This window comes from Esox lucius, chromosome 23 (genome assembly GCF_011004845.1).
Source record: "Esox lucius isolate fEsoLuc1 chromosome 23, fEsoLuc1.pri, whole genome shotgun sequence".
Taxonomy (NCBI): domain Eukaryota; kingdom Metazoa; phylum Chordata; class Actinopteri; order Esociformes; family Esocidae; genus Esox; species Esox lucius.
In genome coordinates, this window is record NC_047591.1 from 18,887,284 (window position 1) to 18,906,378 (window position 19,095).

The 19,095-nt window shown below is 44.4% G+C and overlaps 1 protein-coding gene across 1 annotated transcript in view; it reads left to right on the top strand.

Moving 5' to 3' along the window:
- LOC105031017 (plexin-B2) overlaps positions 1-9,431 on the top strand; it is a 96,746-nt gene extending 87,315 nt beyond the window's left edge. The window contains exons 29-37 of the mRNA XM_020042963.3: positions 727-883; positions 1,011-1,111; positions 1,959-2,040; positions 3,558-3,709; positions 4,066-4,226; positions 6,666-6,878; positions 7,239-7,314; positions 7,419-7,493; positions 7,631-9,431. Coding sequence (XP_019898522.3) covers positions 727-883; positions 1,011-1,111; positions 1,959-2,040; positions 3,558-3,709; positions 4,066-4,226; positions 6,666-6,878; positions 7,239-7,314; positions 7,419-7,493; positions 7,631-7,735 — 1,122 coding nt within the window. The 3' untranslated portion in view covers positions 7,736-9,431. The remainder of the gene's footprint in view (positions 1-726; positions 884-1,010; positions 1,112-1,958; positions 2,041-3,557; positions 3,710-4,065; positions 4,227-6,665; positions 6,879-7,238; positions 7,315-7,418; positions 7,494-7,630) is intronic.
- Positions 9,432-19,095: the final 9,664 nt, after the last annotated feature.

Below are 19,095 nucleotides of genomic sequence, written 5' to 3' on the forward strand. Positions count from 1 at the left end.
AGTCAGCTCAGTGAGTTTTAGTAAAACTGGTATAAAAAACATGTTTCCCAGTGGTGTGTTTGGGTCCTATAATCTATATATGAGTCCAGTGGTGTGTTTGGGTCCTATAATCTATATATGAGTCCAGTGGTGTGTTTGGGTCCTATAATATATGAGTCCAGTGGTGTGTTTGGGTCCTATAATATATGTATTAGTCCAGTGGTGTGTTTGGGTCCTATAATCTACATATTGGTCCAGTGGTGTGTTTGGGTCCTAAAATCTACATATTAGTCCAGTGGTGTGTTTGGGTCCTATAATCTACATATTAGTCCAGTGGTGTGTTTGGGTCCTATAATCTACATATTGGTCCAGTGGTGTGTTTGTGTCCTATAATGTACATATTAGTTCAGTGGTGTATTTGGGTCCTATAATCTATATATTAGTCCAGTGGTGTATTTGGGTCCTATAATCTACATATTAGTCCAGTGGTGTGTTTGGGTCCTATAATCTACATATTGGTCCAGTAGTGTGTTTGGGTCCTATAATCTACATATTGATTCAGTGGTGTGCTTGGGTCCTATAATCTACATATTAGTCCAGTGGTGTGTTTGGGTCCTATAATCTACATATTGGTCCAGTAGTGTGTTTGGGTCCTATAATCTACATATTGATTCAGTGGTGTGCTTGGGTCCTATAATCTACATATGAGTCCAGTGGTTGATGCGGCAGATGCGTGTGTCCAATCAGACCTTGCAGGTGCTGGTGCACGGGGAGGGGCCTGACGTGACGCCGGTGAAGGTGCTGAACTGTGACACCATCTCTCAGGTGAAGGAGAAGATCATTGAGCAGGTGTACCGCAACCTGCCCTACTCACAAAGGCCCAACACAGACAGCGTTGCTCTAGGTGATGACCGAACAGCCCCTCCCACACACACACACACACACGCGCGCACCCCTGCATGGAGCCCGCACAGTCCTCACCTTTTCAGTGACATTACAATGCTAACGTGCACTTCCCACCCCATCCACAGAGTGGCGCCCCGGTTCCACGGGGCAGATTTTGTCCGACATGGACCTGACGTCGCAGAAGGAAGGCAGGTGGAAGAGACTCAACACCCTGGCTCATTACAACGTGAGTGACGACCGTTGTCGGCGTTCCCTCTGAACATCTCTGCCCCGTGGAGGGTTCACATCAGTCTCATCCCTGGCCGTCTTCGCTCGCTGACCTTGAATTGCTCCGGGGCTTCGGCTTCTGGAACATGTTGGGCTTTGTAGTTCAGCTCATTGAAACTCCACCCCAACAACCGCTCCCACATCAACACACACACACACACACAAACTCTGCCGGAGGTGGTTGACTTCAGGAAAAAGGCCCCCTTGAGATAGAGAGCTCAGTCGCTACCTCTGCCAAATCATTCACATTCCCAGGGGACATCCACTCCCACAGTCTCAGGTGGGTGGATTGTGTTCTGAACATTGTGCTTGGCAGACGGGACAAGCATCAACCATGAGCCGAAAAAGTCCCGCCGCGTTTTCTTTCCCTGTCCTGTGGCCCCCAACCTCCGGCCATCTGTCCTGTAGGAATCAGCATCACCAAGCTGACACACAGACCCCCCCAACCCCCCCGACACACAGACTCCCCCCCTGACACACCAAACCCCCAAACCCTTAAATGAATATATGCACTTCATTACACACAGAACTCTGGTCATCTTCCTGCGTTTAAAATGCATGTACTTGATCTTTATGCAAATATATTTATGTATATTTATGTATGTTGTACACTCTCATCCCATCGTCTTATATGGTCACCACCACCCATTGCTTATAAAGGCACATCAACTTTGTGTGGACTATTTTGGTTTCTGCTGGTTTGTGTTGTCTTCCGCTAGCAGCGGCTTTACACAAAGTCAAATTCAATGTGTGTAAATGTGATTCCTGAATGAAGGTGATTCTGATTGTCTGTGTGTCCGTTTCAGGTGAGAGACAATGCCACTTTGGTCCTGTCAAGGGTGCTTCATCACCGTCAGTTCCATCAGAACCCGGACAGCCATGAAGAGAGTGAGTCATGAGTTTTTAGTCAAACTCAGTAGATTTCTGACCTTAGGAACAGATCAACTCACTGCCCTTAACTAACCTCACAGGGACCGTAAATCTAGATCTATGGGCCTCGTTCAATCTCATTCTTGTTCACATGCTGTCCCACCCCATGTTGTCTGTGCTCCTTCTGTGCTGTCCCACCCCATGTTGTCTGTGCTCCTTCTGTGCTGTCCCACCCCATGTTGTCTGTGCTCCTTCTGTGCTGTCCCACCCCCGTGTTGTCTGTGCTCCTTCTGTGCTTTCTCATCCCCATGTTGTCTGTGCTCATTCTGTGCTGTCTCACCAGTGTTGTCTGTGCTCATTCTGTGCTGTCTCACCAGTGTTGTCTGTGCTCATTCTGTGCTGTCTCACCCCCTTGTTGTCTGTGCTCATTCTGTGCTGTCTCACCAGTGTTGTCTGTGCTCATTCTGTGCTGTCTCACCAGTGTTGTCTGTGCTCATTCTGTGCTGTCTCACCCCCTTGTTGTCTGTGCTCATTCTGTGCTGTCTCACCAGTGTTGTCTGTGCTCATTCTGTGCTGTCTCACCCGTGTTGTCTGTGCTCATTCTGTGCTGTCTCACCCCCTTGTTGTCTGTGCTCATTCTGTGCTGTCTCACCAGTGTTGTCTGTGCTCATTCTGTGCTGTCTCACCCTGTGTTGTCTGTGCTCATTCCTTGCTGTCTCACCAGTGTTGTCTGTGCTCATTCTGTGCTGTCTCACCAGTGTTGTCTGTGCTCATTCTGTGCTGTCTCACCCCCTTGTTGTCTGTGCTCATTCTGTGCTGTCTCACCAGTGTTGTCTGTGCTCATTCTGTGCTGTCTCACCCGTGTTGTCTGTGCTCATTCTGTGCTGTCTCACCCCCTTGTTGTCTGTGCTCATTCTGTGCTGTCTCACCAGTGTTGTCTGTGCTCATTCTGTGCTGTCTCACCCGTGTTGTCTGTGCTCATTCCTTGCTGTCTCACCAGTGTTGTCTGTGCTCATTCTGTGCTGTCTCACCCCCTTGTTGTCTGTGCTCATTCTGTGCTGTCTCACCCCCTTGTTGTCTGTGCTCATTCTGTGCTGTCTCACCCGTGTTGTCTGTGCTCATTCTGTGCTGTCTCACCCCCTTGTTGTCTGTGCTCATTCTGTGCTGTCTCACCAGTGTTGTCTGTGCTCATTCTGTGCTGTCTCACCAGTGTTGTCTGTGCTCATTCTGTGCTGTCTCACCAGTGTTGTCTGTGCTCGTTCCTTGCTGTCTCACTCCTGTGTTGTCTGTGCTCGTTCCGTGCTGTCTCACCCCTGTGTTGTCTGTGCTCGTTCCGTGCTGTCTCACCCCTGTGTTGTCTGTGCTCGTTCCGTGCTGTCTCACCCCTGTGTTGTCTGTGCTCGTTCCGTGCTGTCTCACCCCTGTGTTGTCTGTGCTCATTCTCTGCTGTCTCACCCATGTTGTCTCTGCACATCCGTGCTGTCTCACCCGTGTTGTCTTTGCTCATCCATGGTGTGTTCTTGTGCCCCCTGTAGGAAATGCCCTGCTGGAGGATGACAAGGTGTTTCACCTGGTCCGACCAGCGGATGAGCTGGATGAGGTCAAGTCCAAGAGGGGCAGCCTGAAGGCCAAGACGACAACCAAAGCCATCACTGAGATCTACCTGACCAGGCTGCTCTCTGTCAAGGTACCGCTAGACCACAGCAGTTATAACACTACCGTCAACTGTTACGGTACTGGATAAAGCAGTTATAACACTACCGTCAACTGTTACGGTACTGAATAAAGCAGTTATAACACTACCGTCAACTGTTACGGTACTGAATAAAGCAGTTATAACCTATTTAGCTGTAAATATAGAAGTGTGTGCCTGTGTGTGTGTGCTCGTTTGTGTCTGTGTGTGTGACTGTTTGTGCGTACCAAAAGAGCCACCAAGTAAACGTTGGTTTACTGTGTGTGTTTGCTCAGAGCACATTCCCCTTTATTCAGTGTCAGAGACTCTGGCGTCGTCTGACTTCTGATGTTGTTTTTTCTGCGTCACAGGGGACACTGCAGCAGTTTGTGGACGACTTCTTCCGCAGTGTACTGTGCTCCGGCGCTGTGGTGCCTCCTGCCGTTAAGTACTTCTTTGACTTCCTTGACGAGCAGGCTCTGAAACATGAGAATGTAGAGGAGGAGACCATCCACATTTGGAAGACCAACAGGTACACACTTTCGCCTTTGTTTTTGTACCTTTGTAGGGGCGCATTCGAAAACCTATTTTACCTTACCAACAAACCGCTTTATTTAACCCCTCTAGGGGCATACAGTTTCACCCTCTTGAAACCTCTAGGGGAGTACTCCTTAACCCTCATGAAACCTCTAAGGTAGTACTCCTTAACCCTCCTGAAACCTCTAGGGGAATACTCCATAACCCCCTTGAAACCTCTAGGGTAGTACTCCATAACCCCCATGAAACCTCTAGGGGAGTACTCCTTAACCCCCATGAAACCTCTAGGGGAGTACTCCTTAACCCCTCCTGAAACCTCTAGGGAAGTACTCCTTAACCCCCATGAATCCCATGTTGGGTGTATTATTCCAACTCCCTTGTGAGCATCAGCAGAGTGAATTATTCAACTTGTTAAGATGAGACCATGAAATATGCAGCATGTATGCTGCATGTGATACATTTGATTGACAGGTGGTGATGAGGGACAGAGTATGAGCTGTGGTGAGGATAAGGAGATGAAAGACTGATTCTAGTGGAGTCTCTCTTCATCGTTTTCCTTTTCCCACACCCTCTCTCTCTCTCTCTCTTCCTCTGTTTTTCTTAGTGTCAGTCACTTCCTTTTTATGCGTCTGTCTCCTGTTTCACATACTTCCTAACCCTTTTCTCTCTCTCCCCCAACTCTCTCTGGCTTTTGAGCCAGAGGAGATATCAGCCAGTCAATTAAATTAGCACTTCCCTGAGAATCTGATTGATGTACGGTTCGGCTGAAAATGCGCTGTCATTGTGTTCCCCTATCTTTGGCTAATGTTCCACCAGGCTGTGTCAGCGGCTGAGAGGGTTTTTTTTCAGGGTTAGAGCCGCTGTGTAGCTGAGCTAGCCAGCAGGGAGGAGAGAGATGCGAGGTAAAGAGCACACAGCGAACTGCCATGAATTCTTAAAGAGACTCTGGCTCCTGGTACGTTCGAGGTGACCTGGAGGGGAGCTGCATAATCTTTCCCTAAATTTCTTTCGCGCATGAACACACTGTCTCATTAGCATTTCACCTCTGACCGGGAGATTGATTTTCTTCAGTCATCACGGACCACTCGTCTTAAACGTATACTAACACCCTGCAGTGGTGTGTGTCTGTGTGTCTGTGTGTCTGTGTGTCTGTGTGTCTGTGTGTCTGTGTGTCTGTGTGTCTGTCTGACTGTGTGTCTGTCTGACTGTGTGTGTGCCTGTCTGTGTGCTTAACTGTGAGCGATGATTCATCTGAGCCGAGGCAAAACCGTCTGGGCTAATTTGGAGGTAGACGCAGATGGGGTGAACCCATAGAGACGGAGGGGGAGGTCACCTTGGATATAACATGTGGAGATTGCCGTTGACGGCTTCCACCGTTTCGAAGTGGTCACCTGGGTGAGAACACTTACAGTGTTGAAACGGCGATGGCCTTCCATGGCGCTGCCGACCCTCTCACAGAAGCCATAATGAGACATGCGTGTCGGTGGAGAGATCCTGAGGTGCCTGCATTGAGAGTTTTAATAACACAGCGCTTAGAGGAGCCGAATCTCCTTCATCTTAATTATTTTGTCCCTGCTGCAATTGGCCCTCTGAATTACACAAAGTTATTTTATGTTGGGGGTTTTTTTCTGTGTGAATTGTTGTGTGGTGTTCGGGGAGTTAACAGTGTTAATTGTGTTGATAGTTGAGTGTACTGCTTGCTGTGTAACAAATTGCCCCTCAGGGATAATAAAGACTGCTAACTAACCAATGTTATTTCTACCTGGGCTGAGGCTAGTGGGCTATCTGTGGGGAGATGCGTGGGGTTGTCTTCTCTGGACTGTTTTAATTCACAGTTTTTCTGGGCTAACACTTGGTGGTTTGAGTGACAGCTCATTTGTAAGTGAGGAGAGAAAAGGCGCTGCTATCTTCAGTTGTTACATTTGATGAGATGGGGAAGTCGGCTTTTGTTTCAGGCAGCCTGCAACTGCTTCCATATGTTGAGCTGCTCCACACTGTTGGTGGGTGTGTTCCTGTTTTAATAGTAAAAGGAGGAAAATTATGCAAAGTGAGGACATTTGGCTTTTCAAAGTTAGGGTTAAGTTTAGGGTTAGGGTTATTTTTTAAAGGTACTAAATTGCCGGTCATCACTTTGATCATTGTGTGGGAATGTTTTTACTTACCTTCTGGGGACTAAAACATTTGATTCGGAGACGTCCCCACAAGAAGAAGAAAAACCTCTGTTGGGTGAAGGGTGAAACTTCAATTAGGGTTAGACATTATGGCTTGGTATTGTTTAGGTATAAAGGTTAGGTTGTTGAGGTTAAGGTTAGGATTAGTTTAAGTTTAGGTTTAGGGAACATGAAATCTTTGTTTTTGTGTCCCCACTATGTAAATAATACAGGACTGTGTGTGTGCCTGTACATATTGACCCATGTATTACCTCCATTTCCAGTCTGCCTCTGCGTTTCTGGGTGAACATTCTGAAGAACCCTCACTTCATCTTTGACATCCACGTGACTGAGGTGGTGGACGCGTCTCTGTCAGTCATTGCTCAGACCTTTATGGACGCCTGCACCAAGACCGAGCACAAACTCAGCCGGGAGTCTCCCAGTAACAAGCTACTCTATGCAAAGGAGATCTCCACCTACAAGAAGATGGTGGACGAGTGAGTAGTCTCTGGCCCAAGTCCAGCTCAGGGCTATCCCCCAAATTCACAACAATATGGTGATGAGTTGCAGTACTTGTCTGCCTGCCTCCCTGTCTGTCTGTCTGCCTGCCGCCCTGTCTGTCTGTCTGCCTGCCGCCCTGTCTGTCTGTCTGCCTGCCGCCCTGTCTGTCTGTCTGCCTGCCGCCCTGTCTGTCTGTCTGCCTGCCGCCCTGTCTGTCTGTCTGCCTGCCGCCCTGTCTGCCTGCCTGCCGTCCTGTCAATCTTTCCGTATCCACGTCTTCTCCTCGGTCCTAAACGTCAGACAGCAGGACTGGGCAGCCAGTCCCAGACATCTAATCTCTGTCCTTTTCTACTCAGTTACTACAAAGGAATCAGACAGATGGTTCCTGTCAGTGACCAGGACATGAACACACACTTGGCTGAGGTCTCCAGGGTATGTGTGTGTGTGTGTGTGTGTGCCTGAGTGTGTATGCTGGTATTGTCCCATCAATGTGTGCAAACTCCAGCTGTATGATTTCTGCTCGCGTCTTCCTCCAGCAACACACGGACAAGCTGAATACCCAGGCTGCCTTGCACCAGCTCTATCAGTATGCCAGCAAATACTACGACGGGGTAATCATCTTATTACACACATCTTGGTCTGGTGGTGCCTGCTGCGCCGGGCCAGCACACCTCTGCATTTTGCCAACAAATAAATGGCAGTGGCTATTGTAGGATAATGTCTTTACTGTTGTCTGTCTGTCCTCCAGATCATCCAGGCTCTAGAGGAGGACCCGGCAGCCCAGAGTAAACAGCTGACCGTCCGGCTACAACAGATAGCCGCCGCCCTCGAGAACAAAGTCACCGACCTTTAACCCTGGTGGCGAAGGGCCAGATCGAGGGGGAGAGGCTGTTGTGGGGGTGTGGGTGGTGCTATGGGACCACTGTAAACCATTGATGAATGAAACCAGATTAAAGTCTGAAGACTGAGGCGGAGCTGTGAACTTCTGATGATTAATCTAATCAGTGGAGTAACAAACATTACCCCGGGAACCTCCTTTGGGTCAAGAGATGTGGGGAAACTAGGGGGATCAACACCTGCAAAGGAGCGGAGGACCAGGGAGGATTCCTAGAAGACTCACTGTCCCTCTTCGTCTGACGAAAGATCCCACGGACTCTGAATGAGCGAGGGCCTGTAGCATAGTGGCCTGGTTGAACTAACACTCGAAACCCCGTCGTTGGTGGGTCTTCTGTAGGAGCCGGCGCAGTACACTGTTGACCAACCATACCGGACTGCTTCCTGACCTAACGTTGATTACTTCAAGAGTCTACAGATAATCAGATGTTTCATGTCCCCCAGAGTAGACCCAACTAGAAGAGTAGTGTTGTATGTATATATATTTTTATGGTGTGGGGGGTATGCAGAAGATGCTTTACAATGTGATGAAATTAGTTTTTAAACAGTTGGAGGGCCACTGCTAATTTGTTATTTTTATTTTTTTCGAGAAAAGGTCCTAGACACAAAGCAAGGTGTTCATGATTCGATTGGTTTCCTCTTGTGTAATTTGCATTGTCATTGGCTCGTTTTGCTTCTAATGAAATATATTGTGATCTTTTACCCGAGTTGGAATTATGACTAAAGATTTATGATTAATCATGGTATTCCCAAGAAATCCAGCCAAACTCTGGTTTTTATTTTACTTTCATTTTGATTGCTCATTTTGTAGGATGCTTTAATGTTCATTCCTCAGCGCTGCGTTTGTGACATCCATTAACCATTTCATATTTGTTTCAGTCCGTTGTCTTCTTCACTGTTTTCAGGGACAACTCTTCCCTAGATGGCAGCAATGCTACAGACCAATAAGGCCAATACTATATAAGAGGGAACGTAAGGCGGAGGCGCATTTATACTGTATGTTTGATATCTCAGTCTCTGCACAATGTCCAGAATAACTGACCCCATTCTCATTGGAGCCGAAGTGGCCATGTTCTCATTTTTATAAGTGACACATAATTTGCCTTACTCTACATCGCGGGGCCCAGTAGCTGTGCCAATGTGAATAGTCAGCGCTAGTTTATTCTGAACATGTAACCACTTTTTGCCCATTGCTAATTGCACACATCTATCATGTGTTAATTGCCATCATTTGTTATATGTGTATAACCTTATCAATGGTTTATTTAAATATGGCTTTTGTTTTGGTCACTATGTGTGAAACGAGAATGGAAATTGAGAAGAGCGATGCTGAAATGAAGATTGCATATGTATTTAATTGAATGGTACTTTTTTAAAAAATGGTTTATGTGTTAGCCCCTCCGGCTTGTCCGGTGAGGTCAGTAAAGGTACTGCTGGTTTCTATTGATCAAAGTCATCAGTGTTAAAACATTTTAAGTTCTCCTGAAACCATTTGAATTGACTTAAATTGTGTAATTTCATTTGCCTGACCGATGAGAATCTCCCTTAAATAATTTCTGCCAAATGTTTTGCACGTCATCATTAGCTCAGTGGTTTTATTTGCTATGCAACTGCATTTTGAATCACTCTTGAAATATATTTTAATACCAAACCGATGTGTTGTCATCGTCCTGAATGGATGGATTCATTTAATTGGTCTTTTATTCATTATTATTTCTGTATATGGGATAGTTTTGGTCTTTTGATACCAACCCAATCAATCAAATATATATTATAAAGCTGTTTTTCCATCAGCGTAATGTGATTTTACAGACACCCAGCCTGAAACCAAAGAGTAAGTTCATCATTGATGCATTATTATCTAAAGATAAGGGATAGATTATTGTAAATGGTCTTTGGTACATAATATAGGGCGTATTCCTTCATTCTCACCAACGCAGTATACAGTGGGGCAAAAAAGTATTTAGTCAGCCACCAATTGTGCAAGTTGTCCTACTTAAAAAGATGAGAGAGGCCTGTAATTTTCTTCATAGGTACACTTCAACTATGAGAGACAAAATATGTAAAAAATTCCAGAAAATCACATTGTAGGATCTTTAATGAATTTATTGGTATATTCCTCAGTAAAATAAGTATTTGGTCACCTACAAACCAGCAATATTTCTGTCTCTCACAGACCTGTAACAACTTATTTTGCTAGAGAGCATTTGGATGGTCCAGAAGAGGATTGGGAGAATGTCATATGGTCAGATGAACCCAAAATAGAACTTTTTGGTAAAAACTCAACTCGTCGTGTTTGGAGGAGAAAGAATGCTGAGTTGCATCCAAAGAACACCATACCTACTGTGAAGCATCATGCTTTGGGGCTGTTTTTCTGCAAAGGGACCAGGATGACTGATCTGTGTAAAGGAAAGAATGAATGGGGCCATGTATCATGAGATTTTGAGTGAAAACTTCCTTCCTTCAGCAAAGGCATTGAAGATGAAATGTGGCTGGGTCTTTCAGCATGACAATGATCCCAAACACACCGGCCGGGCAACGAAGGAGTGGCTTCGTAAGAAGCATTTCAAGGTCCTGGAGTGGCCTAGCCAGTCACCAGATATCAACCCCATAGAAAATCTTTGGAGGGAGTTGAAAGTCTGTGTTGCCCAGCGACAGCCCCAAAACATCACTGCTCTAGAAGAGATCTGCATGGAGGAATGGGCCAAAATACCAGCAACAGTGTGTGAAAACCTTGTGAAGACTTACAGAAAATGTTTGACCTCTGTCATTGCCAACAAAGGGTATATAACAAAGTGTTGAGATTAACTTTTGTTATTGACCAAATACTTATTTTCCACCATAATTTACCAATAAATTCATTCAAAATCCTACAATGTGATTTTCTGGATTTCTTTTTCTCATTTTGTCTCTCATAGTTGAAGTGTACCTATAATGAAAATTACAGGCCTCTCTCATCTTTTTAAGTGGGACAACTTGCACAATTGGTGGCTGACTAAAGACCCGACTGAAGAACGGGGTTTGTACCAGTGTGTACGTACACGCACTGCCTTAATGAATCCCACCTGTATGGGCAAATGAGCTCCAATCCCCATATGAGATGTGACTGTGTCCTCTTATGGCTTGAGAGAGGGGTGTGTTGTTGTGGTGACTCTCAGGCCATGTTGGCATAGGCAGGCGGCTACGGATGCACTGGGGCTACCGCACAAACTGTAGCATGTACACTGTACAGTGCACTGCTTTTGGTGGAGGTCTGCACTGCTTTTGGTGGACTTCTGCACTGCTTTTGGTGGACGTCTGCACTGCTGTTGATGGACGTCTGCACTGCTTTTGGTGGATGTCTGCACTGCTTTTGGTGGACGTCTGCATTGCTTTTGGTGAACTTCTGCACTGGTTTTGGTGGATGTCTGCACTGTTTTTGGTGGTACCGTATAAGGAACAGGGTGTCATTTTGGGACACGGGTGGCATCTGCAGCGTGTCTGATTTTGGCGTTTGCCAGTTCCACACCCGGTCTCTTCCCAGTTCTGGCCAGACCAACACAGCAGGGGAACTCTTGATCTCTGATTACAACTGGGTTGCACGAATTACGGACTCACTGTAATATATTAGTTATCTCAGTCTTTTGTTCTTCCTCACTCTTTTCATCTCGTAAGTCCCTCTCTCTCCTTTTTATTTTCTCTGCCTGTCTTTCCTTCCAGCGCTGGCAGCTTATTTTGCCTTTTGTTTGTATTGGAAGTGCCTTAATTAAAGAGCATTGAGTCTGTAATAATAATAACTGGGGGAGGGTGATGGGGTTAGGAAGGGGATGTGTGTGACTAGTTAATAACTAATTTATTTTCAGCGACTTGGTGTTTCCCAAACTACACTTTCTTTTCCTATTTAGTGCACAAGTACCACTTCATAGGGGTCTCGTCCAAAGTAGGGCAAGATAAAGGAAGCAAACGTGATTTAGGACGAGTCCTCAAGAGGCGACTAACCCCATGGGAATGGACTGTTTGATGTAAGTGATGTGTGATGGCTGGCACAACACAGGGGACCAGCCCGTTCTCACTAAATCCCATCTTCAGTCAGTGCTCTGGACTTCAGATGATAGCTTGGTCTAATGACATACAGATCGGCGACGACAACTCCACTCAATCAACCAACTCCAGTGAGGAATGACGCATTAACCACTGCCTCTCCGTTGCTTTAGGTAGGAGAACGGTTGGTACGAGTCTTTTATAACGCACATTCAGTTGAGCTTAGGTTGATCCAGGACTCTTGTCTATGTTTCCAGACACTCTTTAAGTGCTGCAGTCCCTGAACTACACTGCCTGTACACCCCCCCCCCCCCCACCCCCCCTCGTCTGACCACATCAGTGAGTGTGATCAGCTCTGGTCTGAAGCTCCTCTGCCTTGTCAGCCTCGTTGACTGCCCTAACTCTGGCCGACGTGTTTGACCGCCAGGCGAGGTGCTCCAAGACATCCCTGTCTTTAACTGAAATGACGTACAAAACCCGTTGTTTGGTTTTCACGTCTGTTGTAGAGACTTGGCATGTATGATTTTCAGTGTGTGTATATTAACACTATCAGCAGGGCTATTCTGTTGAGAAAGCCTCCGAGGGGATTGCTCAAGAGCTCTGTAAAGGCACATTCTCATTAGCCCCAAGCGCTAACAGTGCTGCTGAAATTAAATAAAAAATTATGAAAGAGTTTGGGTTCTTGTCTCGTTCCTTAACAAGCCCCTTTGGACCAGAGGAGTGCGTATCAAAGTTATTGCAGAAGTCCCAGAGTGACGCAGACACAAACCTTGCATCAATATGCTACTGTTCGTGTTATTAGTACCCCATAGCATGTGGAGTTCAGTATGTTTTTTCTTTGTCTATTGCCTAGATAACTCTTCCCTTAATGTTTCTTGCCCATGATGCGTACACACACACACACACACACCTAAACTCAAGGCATATATTCCGCATATGAGAGATTTAAATGGTAACCACATACCTTTAAAATACGTTATTCCGGCGCTTTCGGCTGGTTAACTGTTCATTCTCGTACACTGACGTGGTAGTTCATATGTGCAAACTAAAACCATGCTTTTACCTACAGGATCGGTGTTAAGTACCTGGTGGCTGTTCTCTCATGTGGACCCGTGTGCTGCTGCCCCCTGCTGCCAATCAGCCGCTACAGCGTCTGTTCTGACTGGGAACTGGAGTGGAAAGGAGAGGGGGCGTCCATTAACATCTTGCCTCCTTGACGCTCATTACTTCCAAGAAAGGGTTTGATTGAAGCAGCCACGGACTGGTGAATGCTGTCTCAGTGTTTTGCATACCAGTCCTCATTTCAACTCTGCGCAGGAGAGTAAACAAGTTGACACTTTAGCTGGAATGGAGCATTATGTGGCAGAGCTAAATGGCAAGAGGCCATGTGACATCAATGTTACACCATCACAGCATTTAATTTGGCTCCTTATTTTGCAATCACTGCACTTATTAGTTTAGCAGATGCTCTTTTCTAGACCGAATTGGCGTTAGTTTATACATATTAAGTTCACAAGGTGCCCTGAAAGATATACTGTCATCTTTGATAATGATGAGCAGAAGAGTATAAAACTCTTCAGTAGTTTTACATGCTAATAAACACTATTTAGTTGTTTATTAGCATGTTTTATGCTGCAAATTATATAATGTAATTTTCATTTAGGTAGCATTTTAAAACGACAAAACATTAGCCTGTAAACTTGCTTTAAAGCCTCTCGATACATCAGGTGTAGTACAACTCCCTGTCCCAGGTATCCTGCACGTTACTTTGACATTCGCACTCTGGTTAACAGGCGCTCGCTACATCAATGTCTCCAGACTGGTACCAATTCATTTCTTAAAAGTCCATTTTAGGTAAATGTCCCCTGTACCTCACCTCACTCCTCCAATGGCAGCCTGCTCCCAGTAGATATGTCTCTGGTCACTCCCGAGGCCTACACTTCCTCTGGTCATCGTTCATTTCACGTTCGCTGTCTCCATAGACTGGTATTACTTTCAAGAGACCACTTAAGCTTGCCGCTTTCATCATACCTCACTCTTTCAAAAATACACAAGCTGCTATCTGATTAATTCCCCACTGAAACCATCAAACCAATCAATACACAGCACCTCTCAGTCCCTTTCATGTAATTGGATGTTAAGTGTCTATTACCTTGTAATGTGCATTATTGCAAAGGGCGATTTTATACAACCCCAATTTTATACAACCCTGTGTTAAACCCTACAAAACAAATTGTAAAGACAGCATATCAAATGTTGAAACTGAGACTTATTGTTTCTTGAAAAATATATGCCCACTTTGAATTTGATGCCAGCAACACATTTCAAAAAAGTTGGGACAGGGGCATGTTTACCACTGGGTTGCATCACCTTTTCTTTTTACAACACTGTAAGCGTTTGGGAACTGAGGTCCACAATTGCTGTAGTTTTGAAAGTGAAAAAAGTTGGAACAGAGGTAACAAAAGACTGGAAAAGTACACTTGGTGGAATATCACACAACTAATTAGGTCAGTTGGCAACTGGTCAGTAACATGACTAGGTATTAAAAGATAATTCCAGAGAGATGGATCTGTCAGAAATGAGGATGGGAAGGGGTTCACCACTCTGTGAAAGACTGCGCCAGTAAATACTGCAACAATTTAAGAATGACGTTTCTCAACGTAAAACTGTAAAGACTTTGGGGATCTCATCATCTACGGTACATAATATAATTAAAAGATTCAGAGAAGCCGGAGAAATCTCTGTATGCAAGGGACAAGGACAAAAACCAATATTGGAAGAACATATGCTGCCATCCAGACAACATAATTTTCAGGGAAGGCATTGCTTATTTCAGCAAGACAATGCCAAACCACATACTGCACGTATTACAACAGCAAGGCTCCGTAGTGAGAGTCCAAGTGGTAAACTGGCCTGTCTGCAGTCCAGACCTGTCACCCAGTGAAAACATCTGGCGCGTTATGAAACAAAAATATACGACAAAGGTGACTGAACTATTGAGCAGCTGCTATCCTGTATCAAGCAAGAATAGGAAAAAATTTCACTTTCAAAACTATAGCAAATGGTCTCCTCAGTTCCCAAATGCTTTCTGAATATGGTTAAAAGAAGAGATGCAACACAATTGTAAACATGCCTCTGTCCCTGGCATCAAATTCAAACACAACAACATTTGATATGTTATCTTCTTACTATTTTCTATTAAATATCTGGATAAAGGAATTGCACATCATTGCATTCTGATTTTATTTGTAGTTTACTCGGCGTCCCAACTTTTTTGGAAACGCAGCCTCTGAACCCTGAGAGAACAAAGAATAATTGTAATTTACAGTGATGCATTCAACGTATTTCCACAAACGATAATGAAGTACATGCCCAAACAATCGCTCCTGTCAGAATTCCCCCCAGAGAAGTTATCAATAATTGGTTATAAATGTGCCACATGCTGAGGCTAATAGATCCAAAAGCTAATTTCGCCGCTAGTTTTGCCCTGCTGGTAATAAGAATGCCCTACCAGCATGTTTCAACGTGTAGAACGGTAGTTAATTATCTGGACTAAAAGCAGACGCGAGAAAGCCCCAAGTGGTTCCATTATGCCTATTAATACAGACAAAGAACATGAACAGAGCAACATTCTGTACCATTTTTGTACCTGAAATTAAATCACTAAGGACTCACTGACTGCCTGAGCAGTGCTTCAGACCCCTGCTTCTAACACAAATCTGTGGTTGACTTGAGGTTTTCCGCTTGCCAACAGTCATTTCAAAATAGATAATCCAATTGTCAGCTGTCTGAAATGAGCTATTGGCCTACTGTGTTCGTACACGGACAGGCATGTTTGTGTCTCCTAACGTTGTGGGGAACTGAAACCCAGAAATCCATGATTCCTATCCACTGCCCCTGATCTTAACCCTAATTGTTACCGAACCTAAAACTAACCTCAATTACCTATAATTTATTCATAAATGTAACCTAACCCCTGACCCTAAACGTCACGCTTGATGCCTAAAACTGAAGGCAATCCTAATTCTAACTCTGCCCTATTTTTAAGTTTTCTTCTCTAAACCATAGCGGGGACCGGCCAAAAGGCCCTATATTGACAATCCTGTGTGTAAGCTTGCCTCAAGCCTGCTTAAACTGTCCTACTCTGTCCACCTATGATGTGAGCAGCGCACGCTTTTCGTAACTAGCAGACTGGGTCAGCAGCGAGAGCTCCGGAAATGCCAGAGACCTGGACGACGCAACATTTCCTATTTTTTTCTTCTAAGGCGTCCTGGAAAAACCGGGGTTCACCACTCCTCTAAAATGTGAGTTCATCACAACACAGTAATTAAAATGAAATGCCAAAACAATTATGACATTATCTGTCACCGATCGGAAAGATAATAAAATAATATGTCTGTGACCGTATATCTGTGGACACATCAATCAGACAACAATACGGTAATAACAGTCCAAATATCGCCAAATGTCATTACACTTTTTTGGTAGCATACAGCATGTCATCACACAATGGGGAAGAAGACATTTGATAATAAAGCCATGATCTCTTTGCTTTGCTTCCAGTTGAGCAGAGAAGAAACATGGATGGACAATTGTCATGTGGTCCAGTAAAGGGAGCATTTTATAAATGCCATCCACCTTTGCAAACCTCTTGATGTCAAAATATGTTGAGTGCGCTGGATATTTCTAGATTAACCTTTCTATTTCCTTCTCAAAACTCACAGAAGGATACAGCAGTAGGAACCCGACCTCTGATCTAAACCAGTGGGCTCTGAGAAGAAACATGAAGAGATTAGTAAATTGGAAAGATCTATTTTAGACTCAATCCTGGCAAAACATACTTACTGTAAATTATAAATGTTTCTTTGAGCATTTCTGTATTTTACTTACTCCAAATAGAAATGTTTTCCCTCTTCCTTGACATACAGCAAGATCTGTGCTGCTCAACAGTTCAGGGTCTCCTTTGTTGTATTTTTCATTTCATAATGCACCAAATGTTTTCAGTGGGTGACAGATCTGGACTGCAGGCAGGCCAGTTTAGCACCCGGACTCTTACAATGGACCCATACTGTTGTAATACGTGCAGAATGTGGTTTGGCATTGTCTTGCTGAAATAAGCGAGGCCTTCCCTGAAAACGACGTTGTCTACATGGCAGCATATGTTGCTCCTAAACCTGTATATATTGTTCAGCATTAATTGTGCCTTCACAGAAGTGCAAGTCACCTATGCCATGTTCACTAATGCATCACCATACAATCACAGATGCTGGCTTTTGAACTGTGCGCTGATAACAAGCTGGATTGTCTCACTCCTCTATAGCCTGGAGGATGTGGCAGCCATGATTCCTAAAATGAATTTCATCTTTTGATCTGTCAGACCCCAGAACAGTTTTCCATTTTGCCTCAGTCCACCTTAAAAGAGCTTGGGCCCAGGGAAGGCAGCAGCATTTCTAAATCTTGTTAATATATGGTTTCTTCTTTGCATGGAAGTGTTTTAACTTTCATTTGTGCACGTTTTTAATGCAGTGCCGCCCGAGGGCCCGAAGATCACGGCCATCCGATATTGGTTTTCGCACTTGTGCCTTGCATACAGACATTTCTCAGTTTTCTCTGAATCTTTTAATATGCAACGTGATGATGAGACCCCCAAAATCTTTGCAATTTTATGCTGAGAAACATTTTTCTTAAAGTGTTTCACTATTTGCCTGCACAGTCTTTCACAGAGTGGTGAACCCCTCCCTATCTTTACTTCTGACAGCCTCCTCCTCTCTGGGATGTTCTTTTTTCATCCAGTCATGTTACTGACCTGTTGCTAATTAACCTAATTAGTTGTGAGATTTAGCTCCAGGTTTTCTTTTTTTTTTTGCATTACACAACTTTTCCAATCTTTTGTTGCCTCTGTCCCAACTTTTTTGAAACATGTTGTTGGCATCAAATTCAAAGTGCACATAGACTTTTCAAGGAACAATAAATGTTCTCAGTTTCAACATTTAATAGGTTTGTTTTTGCACTTTTCTATTGAATATATGGTTTAAATAATTTGTACATCATTGCATTCTGATTTTTTATAAATTTTACACTGCATCCCAACTTCTTTGGAAACAGAGTTGTATATGAAATTGATTTCTACAAATAAATTGATAATATATTCATAATAATATATTCATACCAATGAAACATTTTCCTGTGAGCAACTTTCGTACTGGAAAGACAAGAAACCTAATTTCCTTATATCCCCTCATATCATTTTTCAAAGTACATACCGATGATTGGTTTTCTCAATGACACATTGGTATCACTATATAACTGTATCAACAATTAACATCTAACCTTCAATCTAACCATAACCCGCAAATCTCTGCTCAAAATCATAAACCTAACCCTAACTCATGTCCCTAAAACTGAATCTTACTCTTTTATCCCGGTTGGGGGACAATTCTGTCCCTGTTTATATAGTAAAACTTGTACACACACACACACTATCCCTGTCTCTATCTCAAGAGAGACACTTATCATCTACCTGGTACTAACATAGCTCTTTCATTGGCTGAGTCCCTTCCCCGATGTTCCCACTTCTTGTTACCTGGGCAACCCCATCCCGAGGGGAGTAGAAATACCCACTCCTACCGTCCTCATCCCCTCCATTTCAACCTCGGTCTTTCTCTCTCACACACAAACACAAACAAGAATTACATTAGTGCCTTTCTCGCTTTCTCTCTCCCCCCTCTCTCTCCCCCTTCTTCTCCCTGCTCTCTCTCCTCACCTATTCCCTCTTTCTCTCTCCTTTCTTCCCTTCATCCTTGACTTTACATGTTTCTTCAGTCTCACAGGAACAACACACAGATAGAATGCCACCGATAGAACCCTACAGATAGAACGCTACAGATACAAAGCCACCGATAGAACCCTGCAGATAGAAAACCACAGATAGAAAACCACAGATAGAACACCACAGCTAGAAAACCACAGCTAGAACACCACAGCTAGAACACCACAGTTAGAACACCACAGTTAGAACACCACAGTTAGAACACCACAGATAGAAAACCACAGCTAGAACACCACAGCTAGAACACCACAGATAGAAAACCACAGCTAGAACACCTCAGATAGAACACCACAGCAAGCTACGGCCAGAATACAACAGTACTATAACAGTACCCTTCTTTGCCTCTTTTCTGTCTTTCAATTTTTCTTCTTCCATTAATTCCCCTTTCTCAATCTCTCCACTACTTCTCTTGCCTCTCATTCAATCCCTCATTCTCTTTCACCCCTCCCCCTCTCTATTTTCTCTCTCTA